The 19,932-nt window shown below is 42.7% G+C and overlaps 2 protein-coding genes across 4 annotated transcripts; both read right to left on the reverse strand.

Annotated features, from left to right (window-relative positions):
• Positions 1–116: 116 nt before the first annotated feature.
• Positions 117–9,896, reverse strand: LOC115775642 (butyrophilin subfamily 3 member A2-like). Its single transcript, XM_030723113.1, has 5 exons — positions 9,774–9,896; positions 6,479–6,854; positions 1,088–1,366; positions 893–994; positions 117–517 (listed from the first exon to the last, which is right to left on the reverse strand). Exons 1-5 carry the CDS (start codon positions 9,894–9,896, stop codon positions 117–119), a joined length of 1,281 nt encoding a protein of 426 aa, XP_030578973.1.
• A 789-nt stretch (positions 9,897–10,685) lies between these two features.
• Positions 10,686–18,806, reverse strand: LOC115775767 (uncharacterized). 3 transcript variants are annotated; one of them, XM_030723295.1, is made up of 7 exons: positions 18,651–18,790; positions 14,828–14,992; positions 14,260–14,610; positions 13,183–13,518; positions 12,988–13,089; positions 11,921–12,250; positions 10,686–11,398 (listed from the first exon to the last, which is right to left on the reverse strand). In XM_030723295.1, the coding sequence occupies exons 3-7, from the start codon at positions 14,582–14,584 to the stop codon at positions 11,004–11,006; spliced, it is 1,488 nt and encodes a 495-aa protein (XP_030579155.1). In that variant the 5' UTR covers positions 14,585–14,610; positions 14,828–14,992; positions 18,651–18,790; the 3' UTR covers positions 10,686–11,003. The 3 variants fall into 3 exon arrangements, with proteins under 3 accessions (XP_030579155.1, XP_030579157.1, XP_030579154.1); XM_030723297.1 differs by having other exon boundaries at positions 14,828–14,968; positions 18,651–18,760; XM_030723294.1 differs by lacking the exon at positions 14,828–14,992 and having other exon boundaries at positions 18,651–18,806.
• Between the last annotated feature and the right edge of the window lie 1,126 nt (positions 18,807–19,932).

The raw sequence follows: 19,932 nt of genomic DNA on the forward strand, positions 1-19,932 counted from the left end.
AGGTAGGAACAGGTTCAAAGGTCGGGTGAAGGAAAACTCAGGTTTTAGATCAAATCCATATTTACAAGAAAAAATAACAATTTAACACCATTGTGATCTTGATGATTGCAGTGACATCAATGAATGCTCCTCATCATCAGACGATCCACCTGTGCTTCCTCTCCTCCCTCCTCCGCCTGTGACAAACCTCTGACTGTGAGCAGCACTGATTTCGTCCTGATGAAGTCTCCCCTCCTCCAGACTAAACATTTGTATTCTCCACTGTCTGCCTCTTTTGGCTGTTTCAGGGTCAGAGTGAGGTCTCTAGTACTCAGTGGGTCTTCATTCATCTCTGTTCGGTCTCTGTAATCCTCGTGCTGTTTTGTCTCATCAGGCTCCCTGCAGAACACGTGGACCATCCTTCTCGGATCATAACGTTCCCACATCACTTTAGCATCAGCAGGCAGGTTTTTTGTAGTTTTGAAGGGCAGCCGGACAGACTCTGCTCCCAACTCCACCTCGACCTTCACCGGAAAGACTGAGAGGATACAAACACAACATGAGCTGTGATGCTGCAGCTTCTCATACAGTTTGTGTGGTCTTTGCCTTTCTTCCTGCTTCATATCATTTCCTCGCTACACAATTAAAAAGCCGGGGTTGTTTGGATCTCATAAATATTTCTTTCACAATAAAACAGAAAATATGTTTAAAATGAGCTTTCTTAATATTTCATGGAAATACAGGATGGATGGGTGGATGGATGGATGGATGGATGGATGGATGGATGAAGCATTTTCTCAGTTTAATGTGATGTTTTCTGTGAATATTTGTTTATGAGATTTGCAAACATCAGCACAGAACAGGACACCTGTTAGCCATCGGCATTGTGGGTAATGTAGTAGGAGAGACTCACGTGACATGAAATAGTTCCAGAAGTGAAATAAAACATCTCCAGAAACAACTAGAACAAGAACCAGCAAAACCAGGTGAACTGTGGCCTTGGATAGAAATGGTTCTGTGGAGAAACGTAAAACAATAACAATGAGACCTTTGAACTGTAGATCTTACTCTCCTGCACTCAGCTCTGGTCTGTATCTGCATCACTGACCTTTGACCTGCAGCACTACTTTCTGTCTCAGGATGTCTTTGTCCCTGTAGATGGTGCAGATGTATCCTCCTGTGTCTCTCTGTGTGGGCTGTTTCAGGGTCAGACTGAGGTCTCCAGTTCTCAGCAGGTCTTCATTCATCTTCATTTGGATTATGTACACGAGTTCTGGATCAGAGCGAGTCCACTCCACCCTGGTGTCCTCGGGCAGGTCAGGTGTTGTTTTGCAGGGCAGGATGACAGACTCTGAGCCTTCCTCCACCTTCACCTCCACCTGCTGGTCTGAGAGGACAATAAACCACAACATGAGCTGTAGAAGCAGCAGCAGTCACACTGATGGTAACTGGAGCCCAGCTGAGGATCTACTCTCTTGACCTCTGACCTCTGACCCTGTTAGAATAAAAACACAGACTTCTATAAAAACCATCCTGACAGTTTGATGTTACTGGCTGACAGAAAACTATCAACTGTAAATAAATCAACAGATGTGTGTGTGCTGAGCCTCCCTGAGTGCAGCACACACACCTCTGTGCATGCTCTGCAAAAAAGAAAAACTGATCACCTTCATGGATCAGTTTTGTTTAAACCAACAAACTGAAGGATTAAATGAATCAGGTGAAGGATGCTTTGCAGCCTCTGAATGGAGCAACAGGTGGGGATAGTACAGCAGTGTTAGTGCCACCTGTGTGTGGACAGCAGCCTGTGGTTAGCTTATCCAGCAGCAGGAAAGCTTGTTAGCTCCTAAATGTGTCGGTCTGTGTTTGAACAGTTTGTGTGTGTGATCAGCTGTTTGTGATCATCTTTGATAATAAAACCTGAAAACTTCAGTTCTCCACAGCAGAAACATCTCATGCAAAAATCATCCCTGCTGTCAGCCTGCAGTCCTCCTCCTGTTACCTGCACTGCTCTCTGACTGACACATCACAGTAATCCTGACGTGGACACATCCAAACCTGAGAGTCTCCTTCACATCAGGACCACCTGGATGAAGCTCTGCTGCAGCTTCTAGAAGTTAAAGCTGCGTCTCTGTTCACAGAGATCAGCTTCACAGCAGCTCCTCGAGTCTGAACATCCAAACACTTCCTGCTGCTGATGTCTCTGAGCTGCAGTTCTTCTCACAGAGCTCCATGTTTGACTCTGTATACAGTCTGTAAATGTCAGGACTCTGATCCTCCACATGGAGCAAAGACTGCACAAGTTGTAGCAGTCACATCTGATTTTCTGCTGCTTTCTTCTTTCCACTGAGGTTCAGTCTGTGCTAAATGTTGCTGCGGAGTTCTGCAGCAAATGTTCCCTTCAGTTTGACCTCTGACCTTTGTCTACAGTACTGACTTTGACCAGTGTTGCCAGATCTTGCGACAGAAACAAGCAACGAGCTCTATGAAAACAAGCCCAAAAGAAGCCCAACTGGCAACCCACAACATTGTGTAAACCTGAGGCCGCTTTTAAACAGTATAGCTCTATAGCAGTATAGCTCACTTCTTTGTTTTATCTCATTGTGTTTTGGAGCAGTCAAACCCATGGTTCTTAGCCTCATAGAAGAGCAGGGTGCACAGTTTTTGTGTGTGTGTGCTTCTCTGTATCAGCATGTTGAACTAAATCAGCATGGTGAGCACATATTTCACACTTGCAACATCTGGGGAATGCCTTTGGCACGTCTCCCATTAGGACCGCAGCTACTTTCAGAGATGTATGCAGACAGAATTTCTTTTTTTTTTTTTGAAGGGGGGCCAGGAGGAGGGGAGGTGAAGGAGCACAGGGGGTGACTAATCAGCACCATTCCTCTGTTACTGATCATTTCATATGCACAGCTGTTAAATACAGAAAATACGCCTAGAGAAATAATTTCGTCGCATCGTTTTAGCGCAGCCCTCTTGTGCGGCGCCCCTATGCATTGCATATAGTGCAAACCCACTTTTAGCACCACTCTCTCCCATCCAGGGGCATAGGAATGAGTTTCCTATTGGGGGGGACAGATATCAGAAACCTGACAGATCCATAAATACTCTAAGCAAAGCATTAAAAAAATGCTATTTAATCTTTTACTTTCTTCTTTTTCAAATGTTTTTTGGAAAAACAGTGTTGTGTACACGTATATTATTGCATGTATAATTTAAATATGTATATGATTTATAATCATAGGACGTGGGCAAACTGGCTTGAGCACAGATAAATGTTACCAGTGCACAGATAATTGTTACCAGTGCACAGATAAATGTTACCAGTGCACAGATAAATGTTACCAATGCACAGACAATGTTACCAATGCACAGATAAATGTTACCAGTGCACAGATAATTGTTACCAGTGCACAGATAAATGTTACCAGTGCACAGATAAATGTTACCAATGCACAGATAAATGTTACCAGTGCACAGATAATTGTTACCAGTGCACAGATAAATGTTACCAGTGCACAGATAAATGTTACCAGTGCACAGATAAATGTTACCAATGCACAGACAATGTTACCAATGCACAGATAAATGTTACCAGTGCACAGATAAATGTTACCAATGCACAGATAAATGTTACCAGTGCACAGATAAATGTTACCAGTGCAAAGATAAATGTTACCATTGCACAGATAAATGTTACCAGTGCACAGATAAATGTTACCAATGCACAGATAAATGTTACCAGTGCACAGATAAATGTTACCAATGCACAGATAAATGTTACCAGTGCACAGATAAATGTTATCAGAGCACAGATAAATGTTACCAATGCACAGATAAATGTTACCAATGCACAGATAAATGTTACCAGTGCACAGATAAATGTTACCAGTGCACAGATAAATGTTACCAGTGCACAGATAAATGTTACCAGTGCACAGATAAATGTTACCAATGCACAGATAAATGTTACCAGTGCACAGATAAATGTTACCAATGCACAGATAAATGTTACCAGTGCACAGATAAATGTTACCAATGCACAGACAATGTTACCAATGCACAGATAAATGTTACCAGTGCACAGATAAATGTTACCAATGCACAGATAAATGTTACCAGTGCACAGATAAATGTTACCAGTGCACAGATAAATGTTACCAATGCACAGATAAATGTTACCAGTGCACAGATAAATGTTACCAATGCACAGATAAATGTTACCAGTGCACAGATAAATGTTACCAATGCACAGATAAATGTTACCAGTGCACAGATAAATGTTACCAATGCACAGATAAATGTTACCAGTGCACAGATAAATGTTACCAATGCACAGATAAATGTTACCAGTGCACAGATAAATGTTATCAGAGCACAGATAAATGTTACCAATTCACAGATAAATGTTACCAATTCACAGATAAATGTTACCAATTCACAGATAAATGTTACCAGTCCACAGATAAATGTTACAAGTGCACAGATAAATATTACCAGTCCACAGGTAAATGTTACCAATGTACAGATAAATGTTACAGTGAACAGATAAACGTTACCAATTCACAGATAAATGTTACCAGTGCACAGATAAATGTTACCAGTCCACAGATAAATGTTACCAGTGCACAGATAAATGTTACCAGTGCACAGATAAATGTTATCAGTGAACAGATAAATGTTACCAATGCACAGATAAATGTTACCAATTCATAGATAAATGTTACCAGGCCACAGATAAATGTTACCAATGAACAGATAAATGTTACCAATTCACAGATAAATGTTACCAATTCACAGATAAATGTTACCAGTGCACAGATAAATGTTACCAATTCATAGATAAATGTTACCACTGTAATGGTCCTGGGCCGGTGGCCCAGCATTTTGAGTTTCTTGTGTGTAGCCGCCTTTGTTATACTTTTTAGGTTATGTTCCTTAGTGTTTCTTATAGTTATATATTGTTTGAGTATGCTGTTTAGGTTCCCTTGTTGTTTTTTGTGTATGTTCCCTTTGTCAAGTTTTCAGTGTTAGGTCTGCGTCTGTCTGTTGTAGTCAGTTCCTGTTTTATTTTGACAGTCTCGTGTTCCCTTTGTTTTGTATCTAGTTGTGCTTCCCCTTTGTTATTAGGTTCATTTGGTTCACCTGTCGTCCCCTGTTGTTTCCACTTGCCCTAATTCCCCTGTGTGTATTTAAACCCTTAGTCTGCCTTTGTTAGTTGTCGTGTCGTTGTCATTGTCCTCCCCAGTGTTCCCCTCCTAGCTGTGTGTTTTGGCTTTTGGTTTTCTCCCAGGCTTCTGTTTGTTTTTTGCCCTGGTTGAGATTTTTGTATTTTGTATTTTTCAAGTCCCTGCAAATAAACAAGTTTTAGTTTATGTCGGCACTTGGGTCCTTCCCTCCACACACAGCCCCTCACCGTGACAACCAGTGCACAGATAAATGTTACCAGTGAACAGATAAATGTTACCAATTCATAGATAAATGTTACCAGTGCACAGATAAATGTTACCAGTGAACAGATAAATGTTACCAATTCACAGATAAATGTTACCAGTGCACAGATAAATGTTACCAGTGCACAGATAAATGTTACCAGTGAAGAGATAAATGTTACCAGTGCACAGATAATTGTTACCAGTGCACAGATAATTGTTACCAGTGTACTAGCATATTAAAAAAAAGTTTCATTACAAATGTGAGTTTGGGGGCCCCCTGGTGGTCAGGGGGCCCTAGGCAGCCGCATATGTCGCCTATGCCTCGGTCCGGCTCTGTTAATGGCAACGATCCTGACAGACCGTTTTACCTCATTCAAGAGTTTCTCACTCCTGCCGCTGTCTCTTGCCTCCCAAACACTCAGAGCCGTTCAGAGGGAGGCGGAGGAGCGCATGTTTTGCCTTCAAAATAAAAGCATGCGAGTTAAAGATTTCAAAATCAAGTATATTTCTCCTCCACTGTGTAATTTTTGGTTGGAACAAATGCACCTGTCTCCAATATTGGGGGGGGCACGTCCCCTCCGTCCCCCCCGGTTCCTACGCCTATGCTCCTATCTGAGCTCGGATCCATTCTGTAAGTGCCTCTATTTCTCACACTCTTTATTATATTTTTTTCTATATTTCTCCCACTTACTGGAGCTCATTCTTGCGCTGCCTCCTCACTCTGGGCTGTTATGAATGTTTGTTTGGGTGTGCGCCCGGTCAGCTTGGGCAGGAGCGATAACCAGGAAACGGGGGCTTAGAAGGGACAAACTACCTACCACTCGTCCTTTGCTTTATTATGGGGCCCCGAGAGATAAGCAATGAGTTTCACTCGGAAAGAAAGTCAAGCCCAAATAAGCAACTCCACGTTCAAAAACAAGCCCAAAAAACCACAACCCGCGACTCACGAGATTTGCAGGCGACTTTAGAAAAAAACAAGCCCAAAGTCGCTTATAATAAGCGGACTTGGCAACACTGACTTTGACCTGTAAATACAGAAGGTGTTGGGGTTTGTTGCTGACCTTTGACCTGCAGCTGTATGTCTGTCAGTCTCTGTTCTTGTCTTCCATCACTGATGGAGCAGGTGTAGCTGCCGCTGTCAGTCAGTTGTGGGTTCCTCAGAGTGAGGCTGAAGTTTCCAGTTTTTAGAGCATCAGACCTCACTGATGTGCGTCCGCTGTAACGCTGGTTTTGTCCTCTAAGATCATCTCCTCCTTTTTGGAGCAGGTGGACAGATTTGGGGTCGAGATCACTGCGAGTCCACATCACTGCAGGATCGTCCTCAGGTATATGACCTGGGAACCGACAGGGCAGCAGGATGGACTTTTCTCCTGCATACACCTCCATCACCACAGCCAGGGCATGCTGGGAAACTGTGAGGAAATCAGTTGTTACGCCCTATTATTAGTAAGTCATAGGTAAATTTGCAGTCATTTTCTACAGATGTTTTGAATAATATTTACTTATTTCCTGTAATACCTTCTACTCAGGTTTTCAGTCTACTTCACATAGTATTTTTATTTACAGTTACTCAATTTATGTAGTATTTCTGCTGAAATAGTTCATTCAGATGTAACTGAAAATATCACATTTACTTATTTCTGCTGTTTTGTTGTAACCAATTTGAGGGCATTCAAATAAACTCAATATTTTTAAGTGTAAAAATGTTACACTAATTCAATTATTATTACTATTATTATCATTATTAACCGTACAACAGAATGCAGAGGCGCATTTATTATAGACGTCAATAGCGAAATAACGAGCGTTCCTCTGTGCGGGTGTAAACGCTGTGACACAGAGGTCAAGTTCAGGTGAAGGAAGAAGCAACAGAAAAATAACTGAGGTGATCAAAGCGCAGTTTAACGGAACCACAATCACTGGAAACAGACTTCTGGAAAACTCGGTCAGCTCAGTCAGCCCGATAAAGGCCACAGACATATACGTGTGTCTGTGGCCTTCATGAACCTTCAGCAGATGAAGCTGAATCCTAATCTTACATTTGATTTAAAATGAAATGATTCAGCTGCAGGAGAGAGAACGTGAAGATAAAATGTGGAGAAAGATCAGACGACAGACCCCAGATCTGCTCTCAGCCTACTTTATTAAATAAAACCTGTTGTTGCTGCAGTTTAATAAAGCCAGTAAAGCTTTAATGGAGCAGGATGAACCTCATTCTTATTATTTCTGTCATTACTGGATAAAAACTCTGCTGTGAGGATCTCAGCCTCACTGATAGATGAAGCCTCTCTGACAGTCACAGAGTGTGAGTTACTGTCAAAGGTCAGAGGTCGTCTCACAGTAAGTTCAAACTGCAGGGCAGCTCTCCAAGTCTGTAATAAATGTAAAGTTTTCTCAGTACAGAAAAAACGTGTTGGATGAAATATTTAGACACATCTCAGTCTGTTTAAATAAGGAACACGTTTCCATTTAAAGAGGAATACAGATCATTTATTCATGTGACTATAAACTGATCCCAGACAGATCCAAACAGGAAGAGCTGGGAAATGAGCGGATCTGAATCGGATTGGGGTCTGATCCAGTCTGAATCCATGATCCATTTTGTGGATGTCACACAAGCAGACTCTGCTGCAGACCCAGTTTCCTGATCTGTTACAGAGCAGGTCCTGGCGCTGAGGCTGCTGGATGTAATTATTCTGTGAACACATGAACTTCCTTTAATCCCCTTTTAAAGTCATTCCAGCCTCATGTCCAGATCCACCTGTGGCTGATCCCTGATCACTGTGGTCTGAGACTGAAACAGACTGCAGATCAGTTTGGTTTAAGCTGACAGTCAGCAGCTGCATTACTGCGCACAGAGTCTCAGAGGAACAAAGATGGACAGTACAGATCTGAGGCCCCGTTTACAGGAGAACGTTCCAGTGGAACCGGGATCATTTTTCTGTTTCCAAAAAGTACCGAGTTCACACGAAACATTTTAAAAACGGTCGCAGTAGTTCCCAGATTCTCCTCTATACACAAGTTGGCAGCAGCAATGATTCTGAGCTCAGAATAAACTCGACACATCTGCACTGTAAGAAGTAATTCTGCATATTACTTAATTTAATTAGTGTAACATTTTTACACTTAAAAATATTGAGGTTATTTGAATGCCCTCAAACTGGTTACAACAAAACAGCAGTAATAAGTAAATGTGATATTTTCAGTTACATCTGAATGAACTACCTAAGCAGAAATACTACATAAATTGAGTAAATGTAACTACATAAATACTATGTGAACTAGACTGAAAACCTGAGTAGAAAGAAAAAAGAAAGAAAGAGCTTTATTTGTCACATACATTTACATGCAGTGAAATTCATTCTCTGCATTTAACCCATCACACACATGGAGTATGTAGTACACACAGCACAGCATGGAGCAGGGGGCAGCCAAAGGGCGCCCGGGGAGCAACCTGGGGGGGTGGGCTTGCTCAGGGACCCACAGTGATGCCAGCCCGAGGATTTGAACCAGGGTCCTCTCAGTGACGAACCCTCTTCTTCTCCCCTAGGCCACCACTCCAGACCAGTAGAAGGTATTACAGGAAATAAGTAATTATTCAAAACATCTGTAGAACATGACTGCAAATTTACCCATGACTTACTAATAATAGGGCATAACAACAGCAGCAGCAGGTGTGTTTCCGGGTAAAACAGGAGCACAGAGCTCCATCAGTGATCTCACAGCAGAGGGTTGGTTGCACTTCTCTACGCAACCACTAGATGTCTCCATGCTCCGTGTTTGTCATTGGTTCCAATCAGAGCCTGCTGAGCCTGTTAGCAGACAGTGGAGGGACCTCCTGCTGATCCATATGACACACACACACACACACACACACACACACACACACACACACACACACACACACACACACACACACACACACACACACACACACACATTAATCTGTTGCAGTTTCCTGTGTGTACTGAAACTTCCTGTAGTCTCTGGAGCTTGAAAAACTTGAAACTTCCTGTGAAACCGAAAGCATTTTTCTTTGGGCGTTGGAAGGAGGAAAGTGACCGGTGTTTTTTGTTTTGTTTTGTTTTTCGTTTGTTTGATTATCATACAATATCAACATCAAAACTCATAGCAGAGCGTTCATCTGCCTAAACATTATTTATGGTGACTTCATCATCATCAGTATCAGTGTGAGGACAGAGACAGCGATAACTGGATGTGCTGGACTAAAATCTCCATCTTTCTCTCAGAGTACTCATACTCATGTTTTATCCAGCTTCACTTCTCCCCTAAAGCCCGCCTCCCTTCTAGATTACTCATTTCAACTATAATTTTCAGTATTGAATTGGGCCCGACCAGCTCAAACACTGACTTGATGTCTGTCACAAGAGTCACTGTCGTCCCCGTGGGCCCCGAGACTGTCTTTATTATGTTTTCTGCAGTTTTGCCTGGTGTATATTTGGGGATGAAGACCACCATATTTCACCATTTTAGATGTGAATGTCTCAGAGGAAAAATGGATATCAGTTCTCTGGTTTGGTTCAGACTCAGGATGGTCTTCATCTTCAGACTCATCCTCCTCTGTTTCACTGTCATGATCAAAGATGAGTTCCAGAGGCTCCAGAGCTGCCAGCTGTTCACTTCATCACATGCAGCTGCAATGAGATGTTGTTGGGACGCCCTTAAACTTGCTTTGCTCTTTCCCTGCTGAAGGACTAGTCTGTGTGTGTGTGTGTACAATGGTGCTAGTTTTGATCATTATGTGTCTACAGGCCTCCAGCAGCCACTGCTGATGGGTGCAGTGTGATGAACACCTGCTGCTGATGCACAGCGAAAACCTCACTGTTGAACTTCTGACCTCAGCAGGAAGTCTCTGGGTGTGACGGGAAACTGATCCGTGACAGAAAAGCTGTTTACAGCCCAGTTTTCACCTCGGTGCTGAACGTAAAGGAGTGATGATCCTCCTCAGACCCACTTTTCTCTGAGCTTTTTGTGATTAGTATAAAAACTCACCATGATTATCATCATCAATAACAAAAAGTTTGTCCTTATTTTGGGACAGTGGGTTTATTTTACAGCATAACACAAAAATGTTGTTTAACAAAGTGTGAAAGACTTTATCAGAAGTATTAGGGGACCAAATGTAATGTCCCCGTGTGATAAGAGGTTAAACAAAGTCTCAGTGAATTAATTATCACGACTCCATCCACTATACAAAAAGAAAACCCAGAGATCAAAGAAACAAATGATCAATAAAACAAAGTGAGCTTTATTTAAAAAGTACTGACTGCACAGATGGTGAGACAGAGATGAGAAATGTGGATAATTACATGGAGGACCATACAGAGTGGAGGGCAGGACTATTTATACAGCAAAGACCGACTGGACTTGGAAACAGGAGGGGATGGTACTGATAGGCAGAATATGTGGACTGCTCCTTTATTACTACGATGAGCCATCAGGACTAAAGGTAGGAACAGGTTCAAAGGTCGGGTGAAGGAAAACTCAGGTTTTAGATCAAATCCATATTTACAAGAAAAAATAACAATTTAACACCATCATGTGATCTTGATGATTGCAGTGACATCAATGAATGCTCCTCATCATCAGACGATCCACCTGTGCTTCCTCTCCTCCCTCCTCCACCTGTGACAAACCTCTGACTGTGAGCAGCACTGATTTCTTCCTGATGAAGTCTCCCCTCCTCCAGACTAAACATCTGTATTCTCCACTGTCTTCCTGTCTTGGCCGTGTCAGGGTCAGAGTGAGGTCACCGGTTGTCAGCGGGTCTTCATTCATCTCTGTTCGGTCTCTGTAATCCCCGTGCTGTTCTGTCTCGTCAGGCTCCCTGCAGAACACGTAGACCATCTTTCTCGGATCATAACGTTCCCACATCACTTTAGCATCAGCAGGCAGGTTTCTTGTGATTTTGATGGGCAGCCGGACAGACTCTGCTCCCTCCTCCACCTCCACCTGAATGACTGAGAGGATACAAACACAACATGAGCTGTACAGACAGCAGCAGCAGCTGGAGGACAGAAGCAGATCAGAGCAGAAGGTAACAGGGACAGAGATGTAGGAGGTCAGCTGTGGGCTCACGGCTCACTTTCAATATGGCCGCACTTCACAACAGTGAAAGGCTGAAGACTCTGAATAGCAGAGGTCGGCACTTCCTATACATTTTTTTTAAAGCCTCTCATGTCTGCCAGGTCTTGCAAGCAGAACTATGATCTTAATGCAGTGTTGTGCCAAACATATTTGCTTTTTCAAGATGAGCTCTTTAGGTTCTCAATAAGCTCTTCTTGTTAATGTTTGACCCTTTATTTTATTTATTTTTAACTTACTATGTAACAAATTCTGTGCCAGAGCTGACAGGCTGAAGAAAAAGAAAAGAGAAAAGAAAGAAAAGAAAAAGGGAGAGAGAAAGAGAGCGAAAGAAAAAAGGAGAATAGAGAGAAAGTAGAAATCAGGACGGCTAAAGGTAGAAAGTTTCAAACTCAAACCTTTGACTGTGAGCAGCACTGATTTCTTCCTGATGAAGTCTCCCCTCCTCCAGACTAAACATTTGTATTCTCCACTGTCTTCCTGTCTTGGCTGTGTCAGGGTCAGAGTGAGGTCTCCGGTTGTCAGCGGGTCTTCATTCATCTCTGTTCGGTCTCTGTAATCCTCGTGCTGTTCTGTCTCATCAGGCTCCCTGCAGAACACGTAGACCATCTTTCTCGGATCATAACGTTCCCACATCACTTTAGCATCAGCAGGCAGGTTTTTTGTGGTTTTGAAGGGCAGCCGGACAGACTCTGCTCCCAACTCCACCTCCACCTCCACCGGAATGACTGAGAGAGTACAAACACAACATGAGCTGTACAGACAGCAGCAGCAGCTGGAGGACAGAAGCAGATCAGAGCAGAAGGTAACAGGGACAGAGATGTAGGAGGTCAGCTGTGGGGTCACGACTCACTTTCAATATGGCCGCACTTCACAAGAGCAGCAACAACACAAGTGTTCAGCTTTTGGTAGTAACAGTGAAAGGCTTTTAAAAAGGAGTTTAAAGGCAGAGGGGGAGGGGCAAAAATCCAGCTGCTGTAATGCGAATGTGTGTGTGTGTGTGTGTGTGTGTGTGTGTGTGTGTGTGTGTGTGTGTGTGTGTGTGTGTGTGTGTGTGTGTGTGTGTGTGTGTGTTTGTATGTGTGTGTTTGTGTGTCAGACATCAACTGAGCTGTGATGCTGCAGCTTTTCATACAGTTTGTGTGGTCTTTGTCTTTCTTCCTGCTTCATATCATTTCCTCGCTACACAACCCCAATTAAAAAGCTGAGGTTGTTTGGATCTCATAAATATTTTATTCATTTTATATTTTATTTATGTTTAAAATGAGGCTTCATAATATGTCATGGAAATACAGGATGGATGGATGATGGATGATGATGGATGGATGATGGATGAAGCATTTTCTCAGTTTAACATGTGATGTTTTCTGTGAATATTTGTTTTTTTGAGATTTGCAAACATCAGCACAGAATAGGACACCTGTTAACCATCGGCATTATGGGTAATGTAGTAGGAGAGACTCACGTGACATGAAATAGTGCCGGAAATGAAATAAAAGACCTCCAGAAACAACTGGAAGAAGAACCAGGAAAACCAGGAGAGCTGTGACCCAGGATGGAAATGGTGCTGTGGAGACACATAAAACAATAACAATGTGACCTTTGAACTGTGGATCTTTCTCTCCTGCACTCTCCTCTGGTCTGTATCTGCATCACTGACCTTTGACATGTTGCAGCACTACTTTCTGTCTCAGGATGTCTTTGTCCCTGTAGATGGTGCAGATGTATCCTCCTGTGTCTCTCTGTGTGGGGTATTTCAGGGTCAGACTGAGGTCTCCAGTTCTCAGCAGGCTGTTGGTCATATTTGTGCGATCGCAGTAATGGCAATGCTGATTTTCAGGGTTGTTACTTCTGTTTGCATAAACATGGACGATTGTGAGTTTTCGGTCAGAGCGAGTCCACTCCACCCTGGTGTCCTCGGGCAGGTCAGGTGGTGTTTTGCAGGGCAGGATGACAGACTCTGAGCCTTCCTCCACCTTCACCTCCACCTGCTGGTCTGAGAGGACAATAAAGCACAATATGAGCTGTAGAAGCAGCAGCAGTCACACTGATGGGAACTGGAGCAGTGACACACACTCAGGTCTGAGTATCTACATACTAAATGTATTCACTGCAGGAAGGAATAAACAAGTTCCCATCTGAGAGAAACCATCATGCTGAAGGACTACAAAAAATGATCAGATGAAGGATGCTCAGCACCCTCTGAACTGATGGGATAACACTGTAGGCACACAACCTGTGGTGGACATCCAGCAACAAGTGGCTAACCCAGCACTGGCAACAGGGTCGTTCATTAGGTCCAGAAAAGGCGTGAGATCCTCACAGTTTAATCTTTACTGATCATTCAGGAGCAGCAGAACACCTTTAACCAGGTGAGAAGGAGTCAGGAACACAGCGGGAACAGAGCTTTATCAAAAAGCAAAGTCTGAGGCTAATCTTAGAAGTACAGAGATCAGTGATCTACACACAGCTGCTGCTCAGCTTCCTGTCTCTGATGTAACTGGTTGCAGGTTTACTGTGTATGCAGAAAACTATGAGATGTTATTTCTTCTGCTTTGTTGTCTCCTGTTTGGTGCTTCCATTAAGGTTACAGAACATCTGTGAAAGGTTACTGTTGATTTAATCAGGTCTGTCACCATGTTGAGGAAATACAGCCCTTTAGTTTGACCTCTGACCTTTGCCTAGAGTACTGACTTTTGACTTGTATTTACAGCAGGTGTTGGTGTTTGTTGCTGACCTTTGACCTGCAACTGTAAGTCTCTCAGTATCTTTTCTTCTCTTCCATCAGTGATGGAGCAGGTGTAGCTGCCGCTGTCAGTCAGTTGTGGGTTCCTCAGAGTGAGGCTGTAATTTCCAGTTTTAAGAGCATCAGACCTCACTGATGTGCGTCCGCTGTAATGCTGGTTCTGTCCGCTAAGATCATCTCCTCCTTTTTGGAGCAGGTGGACAGATTTGGGATCGAGATCACTGCGAGTCCACATCACTGCAGGATCGTCCTCAGGTGGAAACCCTGAGTACTGACAGGGCAGCAGGATGGACTTTTCTCCTGCATACACCTCCATCACCACAGCCAGGGCATGCTGGGAAACTGTGAGGACACACAAACAGAAACACAAATGAACTGCATGCTGTGGGTTTGAGTCCACATTTATCTGCAGGTTTATGTTCATAAAAACTGATCAGATATTTTACTACACACACACACACACACACACACACACACACACACACACACACACACACACACACACACACACACACACACACCCATCGCTCCTTGGAACCTGTTAGCACCTGACTCATACCTGTCGTCTGAATGGCAGAGGTGAACTACTTGACCCGTTTTGTTCCACCTCGCCTTCAGCTTTGCAGGGGTGGAGTGAACCCAAGGAGCCTTCTGACACTGAAACAGGTTCCTTGGACGGCTGACCCTGGCCCGTGGGACCCTATTAGGATTGCCCTGGTTAACGCTAGATCGGTAGGAAATAAGACATTCATAACAAATGATTTCTTCATCTGTCATAAGCTGGATTTCCTCTGTCTGACTGAAACCTGGCTAAGTGTTGGTGTTGTTTAAGTCCATTTTCAGATCTTTTACCACCAGAGTTCATATTTTAACTCACCGAGGATAACTGTGGAGGAGTGGCCACTATTTATAAAAATACTTTCCACTGTCATCAGCTGTCGTCTGTCTGCTATTCCAGCTTCCAACTGAACTTGTTTGTGATTGGGAAAAGTCATCCTGTCCTGTGCGCTGTTATTTATCGTCCACCCAAATAAAAGAACTTTATTAATGACTTTTCTGAGTTCCTGGCTAAAATAGTGCCAAAATATGACAGGATATTAATTCTTGGCGATTTGAACATTCATGTGTGTTGTCCTACTAAACCACTAGCAAGGGACTTTTTAAACCTTCTGGATGCTTTTAACCTTTTACAGTCTGTCACAGGTCCCACACAGGAACATGGACACACTCTCGATCTGGTTTTGTCTCATGGTTTACCTGTTTTTTAATGTTAAGATTTTTTGATGCTGTCTTTTCCGATCATATGCCTGTTTTCTTTGAAACCTCGTTTCCTCGTCCCATTGCTATGCATGGGCCTCCTGCAGCATCTCATATGTTCAAACCCTCAACTGCTGCTCAGTTTTCTGTTGCTTTTAATAAGATATTTGAGGGTCATTCAGAGCGGCTCGCTTGCACCAGCACTGAGGAGCTGACTGCTGAATTTTCTTCTATTTGTCAAAACATTTTGGATACTGTTGCTCCCCTAAAGGTCAGGCGGACAAAGTTCAAGTCTGAGGCTTAATGACGTCACTCGTGAGAGATTGCAGAAAAGCAGAAAAGCACGTGGGAAGCTTTTTTTCATTGACAAGATTTTGACTATCAAAGCACGTATTTCACCCCCTTCCTATGACCCTTCCATTGTCACCACTCCACCTGCAGCTTTTAGCCATTTTGAACCTGTGTCTCTATCATTATCTGGGGAAAATTGTTACACAAATTAAATCAGGCTCTCATAATGATATTTTTTAAAGAGGTTTGGGACACTATTGGACCTTATATTCAAAGGCTTATAAACAGCAGTCTGACCTTGGGTGAAGTACCGGTGTCCTTTAAACAGGCAGTGGTACAGCCTTTACTGAAACGACCTGGCCTGGATGCTTCTTTGTTATCCAATTTTAGACCGATTTCAAAGCTTCCTGTTGTGTCAAAAATCTTGGAAAAAGTAGTGGCCTCACAGTTGCAATCTTTCTTAAATACTCACACTATTTTTGAAACATTTCAGTCAGGATTTAAAGCATTTCATAGCACAGAATCTGCACTCTTGAGAGTTTTTAATGATATTTTAATAACTGCTGACTCAGGAGACTCGGTCATACTTGTGCTTCTAGATCTAACAGCGGCGTTTGACACAGTAGCTCATGATATTTTAATTTCTCACCTAAAACATTACGTTGGCATTAGAGATACTGCACTGGAGTGGTTCAAGTCTTATCTGACTGACGGTAAATTTTGTTCAACATCTGCTGCTCTGTCATGTGGTGTTCCCCAAGGTTCCATCGTTGGGCCCCTTCTTTTTAGCATTTATTTACTTCCCCTTGGCTCCATTATCAGAAAACATAATGTGTGATATCATTTTTATGCAGATGATTGTCAGATCTACTTCCCACTCAAGCGTAAAGACCCTAACTCCTTTAGACCTTTGTTAGAATGTCTTAAGGATATCAGAGCGTGGCTGGCTCTGAACTTCTTGGATTGTAATGAAAAGAAAACAGAGGTCATTATAATTGGGCCAAGCAGCCCAGGTGTTCCACCATCTGACCTGGGTCCACTTACATCCTGTGTAAAAACAGTTGTGACCAATCTTGGGGTAAAAATTGACACAGCTTTTAAAATGGATAAGCAGATAAACACAGTGGTGAGAAATAGCTTTTTTCAGCTGAGACAGCTTTTCCAAAATTAAGTCACTTATATCTTTTTGAGATTTAGAGAGGGTTTTGCATGCATCTGTGACCATCTGTGATTATTGTAATGCACTTTATGTCAGTATTGACCAGGCTTCACTGTCGCGCTTACAAATGGTCCAGAGTGCTGCTGCTCGTTTATTGACAGGGACACATAAATGTGAGCACGTCACCCCTGTTCTTGCCTCTCTACACTGGCTTCCTGTCTATTTTAGAATTCATTTTAAAATGTTATTGTTTGCTTTTAAAGCTTTCAGTGGCGTGGCCCCCACATACCTAACAGACCTCTTACACACACACACACACACACACACACTCTGCAAAGGTCCCTCAGGTCAGCTGACCACCTGCTTCTTGCTGTCCCCAAGTCGAGACTGAAACATCGGGGTGACCGAGCTTTTTCTGTGGTGGTGCCCAAACTATGGAATGAGTTGCCCCTCTATGTTAGGCTGGCCCAACACTAGAGGTCTTTAAATCTCATTTAAAAACACACCTTTTCTCTAAGGCATTTCAAAATATCAGTCTCTAGTTAGTTTGAGTCTGCTTTTATATTTTTATTTAGTACTCCTTTTACGGTTTATCCTTTTAAATTATTATTATTTTTATGTGTTTGTTTTTTGTGCTGTATTGTATTGCTGTCTTTTATCTGGGATGTGCTTTGTTCAACTTTGTTGTCTTTTAAAGCGCTCTGTAAATAAAGATGGATTGGATTGGCACACATACACACACATGCACACACACACACGCACACACACACACACACACACAGATACACACACACACAGGCAAATGTTATCAAATGTATTATTGTAGCACATAGATGTAATATTCCTAAGGTGTTACATTAACGATGCTTCACTGGGAATCTTTCTGGGAAAAATCAGGTCTCATTAGGAAAGATAGCCTCCATCTCACTTTGGATGGAGCAGCTGTCACTTCAACAAATATGACTGAAGTTATTAAACTACACAAAACAGTTTCAACAAAATGACACTTTGACACAATGAACCAGTAGTCTGTGTGCAGCTTATGTAACAGTCTATTATTAGTAAGTCATAGTTAAATTTGCAGTTATGTTCTACAGATGTTTTGAATATTTACTTATTTCCTGTAATACCTTCTACTCAGTTTACTTCACATAGTATGTTTAGTTACATTTACTCAATTTATGTAGTATTTCTGCTTAAATAATTCATTCATATGTAACTGAAAATATCACATTTACTTATTACTGCTGTTTTGTTGTACCCAGTTTGAGGGCATTCAAATAAACTCAATATTTTTAAGTGTAAAAATGTTACACTAATTCAATTATTATTACTATTATTATCATTATTAACCGTACAACAGAATGCAGAGGTGCATTTATTATAGACGTCAATAGCGAAATAACGAGCGTTCGTCTGTGCGGGTGTAAACGCTGTGACACAGAGGTCAAGTTCAGGTGAAGGAAGAAGCAACAGAAAAATAACTGAGGTGATCAAAGCGCAGTTTAACGGAACCACAATCACTGGAAACAGACTTCTGGAAAACTCGGTTTCCAAATTCTTTTCCGGGATTTAATCCCTGTACGAGAGTAACGATCACGTAAAGACACCGCGGTTAGCTGGTTGGTGTGATGATGGTCAAACTCAACTGAGAGCAGGTTAAAAAGTTTCTGACCGTTGATGAAGAGCAGCAGCAGCAGAGTCTTCATCGTCCTGTAGAAGAACTAGAACCGGCACAGAGTCCCGTTAAAACCGAACAAACGAACAAAAAGAGGCTAAAACCGTTACTTTCCTCCTTCCAACGCCTGACCAAAAATGCTGTTGGCTTCACAGGAAGTTTCAGTGCACACAGGAAACTGACAAGTTACCATATTAGGGTGTGTGTGTGTGTGTGTGTGTGTGTGTGTGTGTCTCCTCTTTGCACAGAGGAGAAAAATAACTATTAAATGCAGAGATAAACAGGCATATTAAGCAGTAGGGTTACATGCAGGGGTGAAAGTAAGCCGGTACGGTCCGGTACTGCGTACCACTAAAAGATTCTGTGTTGTGCCAGAAAGTGATTGTTGATGTTTCTATGTGCTTTTATGTGTAATGTCTTTGCTTATATTGGTGAATAGAGTGTAGTCAGTAGGATTTATAAAAGGCTTAGATATAAAATGAAGAACTGACCTGTTATTCAAGTATGTTTATGACTCTGCAATATTGCACGTACATTATAATAAATCCAGTTCTCTTTGGTCACTTAAAATATCTTTATAGAGTGTAATGTTATATTTGTTCTGATTTCTGCTGCCGTCTTGGCCACATATCTCTTTAAAAATCTCTCTCTCTCTCTCTCTATGTATATATATTGTAGCGATTCTCTTAGTTAGAGAGCGTGTTGATGTTGTGGGATTTCGGACTGTTCGGGAGGTTCGTGAAGGCAGCATGGAGAGAGAGAAAAGACCGAGAGCTTGCCTGTGTGTGTGTGTTGCTGTTCCGCTGTTGTAGTTGTGGTTGGCGTGGCTGTGGCCTACAGCCAGTGGCGGTTTCTGATATGGGCGACATGGGCAGCCGCCCAGGGCGGCATTTCATCTAGGGCGGCATGACCGCCCCCCTCCCCCCAACGCATTGCGATCGCCGCAGCAACGCCTACCGCACTGCTCCACTTGTGGGATAATGGGCGCCCTCTGCTTGCTGTGTATTGCATGTAGCTTTCTGCCATGGTCAGACAGGTTGTAACAGAAGAAAAAGGGCAGGCGGGGGATTCTCTCTCTGTCTCGCTGTCACTGCTTCACTCGATCGTCACACACACAGCGCTGCCCCGCCCCCTTCTCCTCTCAGCCTGGGGTGCGAGTCGAGTGAAGCAGTGATGGCGTGAGAGTGAGACTGTCAGCCGGGTTCATTCATTCATGCCTGTACAGTTTGGGCCTGGTTACAGCCAACAGTAACCGCTGAATTATAAATAAAGGCGACTT

The sequence above is a fragment of the Archocentrus centrarchus genome, unplaced genomic scaffold (assembly GCF_007364275.1).
Source record: "Archocentrus centrarchus isolate MPI-CPG fArcCen1 unplaced genomic scaffold, fArcCen1 scaffold_24_ctg1, whole genome shotgun sequence".
Taxonomy (NCBI): domain Eukaryota; kingdom Metazoa; phylum Chordata; class Actinopteri; order Cichliformes; family Cichlidae; genus Archocentrus; species Archocentrus centrarchus.

Coding starts and splice junctions, on each gene's coding strand:
- LOC115775767 (XM_030723294.1), bottom strand. CDS start 18,684: ATGAAGACTCTGCTGCTGCTGCTCTTCATCAACG. Junction 12,251..12,987: donor CCGGCACTATTTCATGTCAC/GTGAGTCTCTCC, acceptor GTACTCTCTCAG/TCATTCCGGTGGAGGTGGAG. Junction 11,399..11,920: donor AGTGCTGCTCACAGTCAAAG/GTTTGAGTTTGA, acceptor GTATCCTCTCAG/TCATTCAGGTGGAGGTGGAG.
- LOC115775642 (XM_030723113.1), bottom strand. CDS start 9,896: ATGGTGGTCTTCATCCCCAAATATACACCAGGCAAAACTGCAGAAAAC. Junction 6,855..9,773: donor TCAAGTCAGTGTTTGAGCTG/GTCGGGCCCAAT, acceptor TACTAATAATAG/GGCGTAACAACTGATTTCCT. Junction 995..1,087: donor AGTAGTGCTGCAGGTCAAAG/GTCAGTGATGCA, acceptor GTTTCTCCACAG/AACCATTTCTATCCAAGGCC.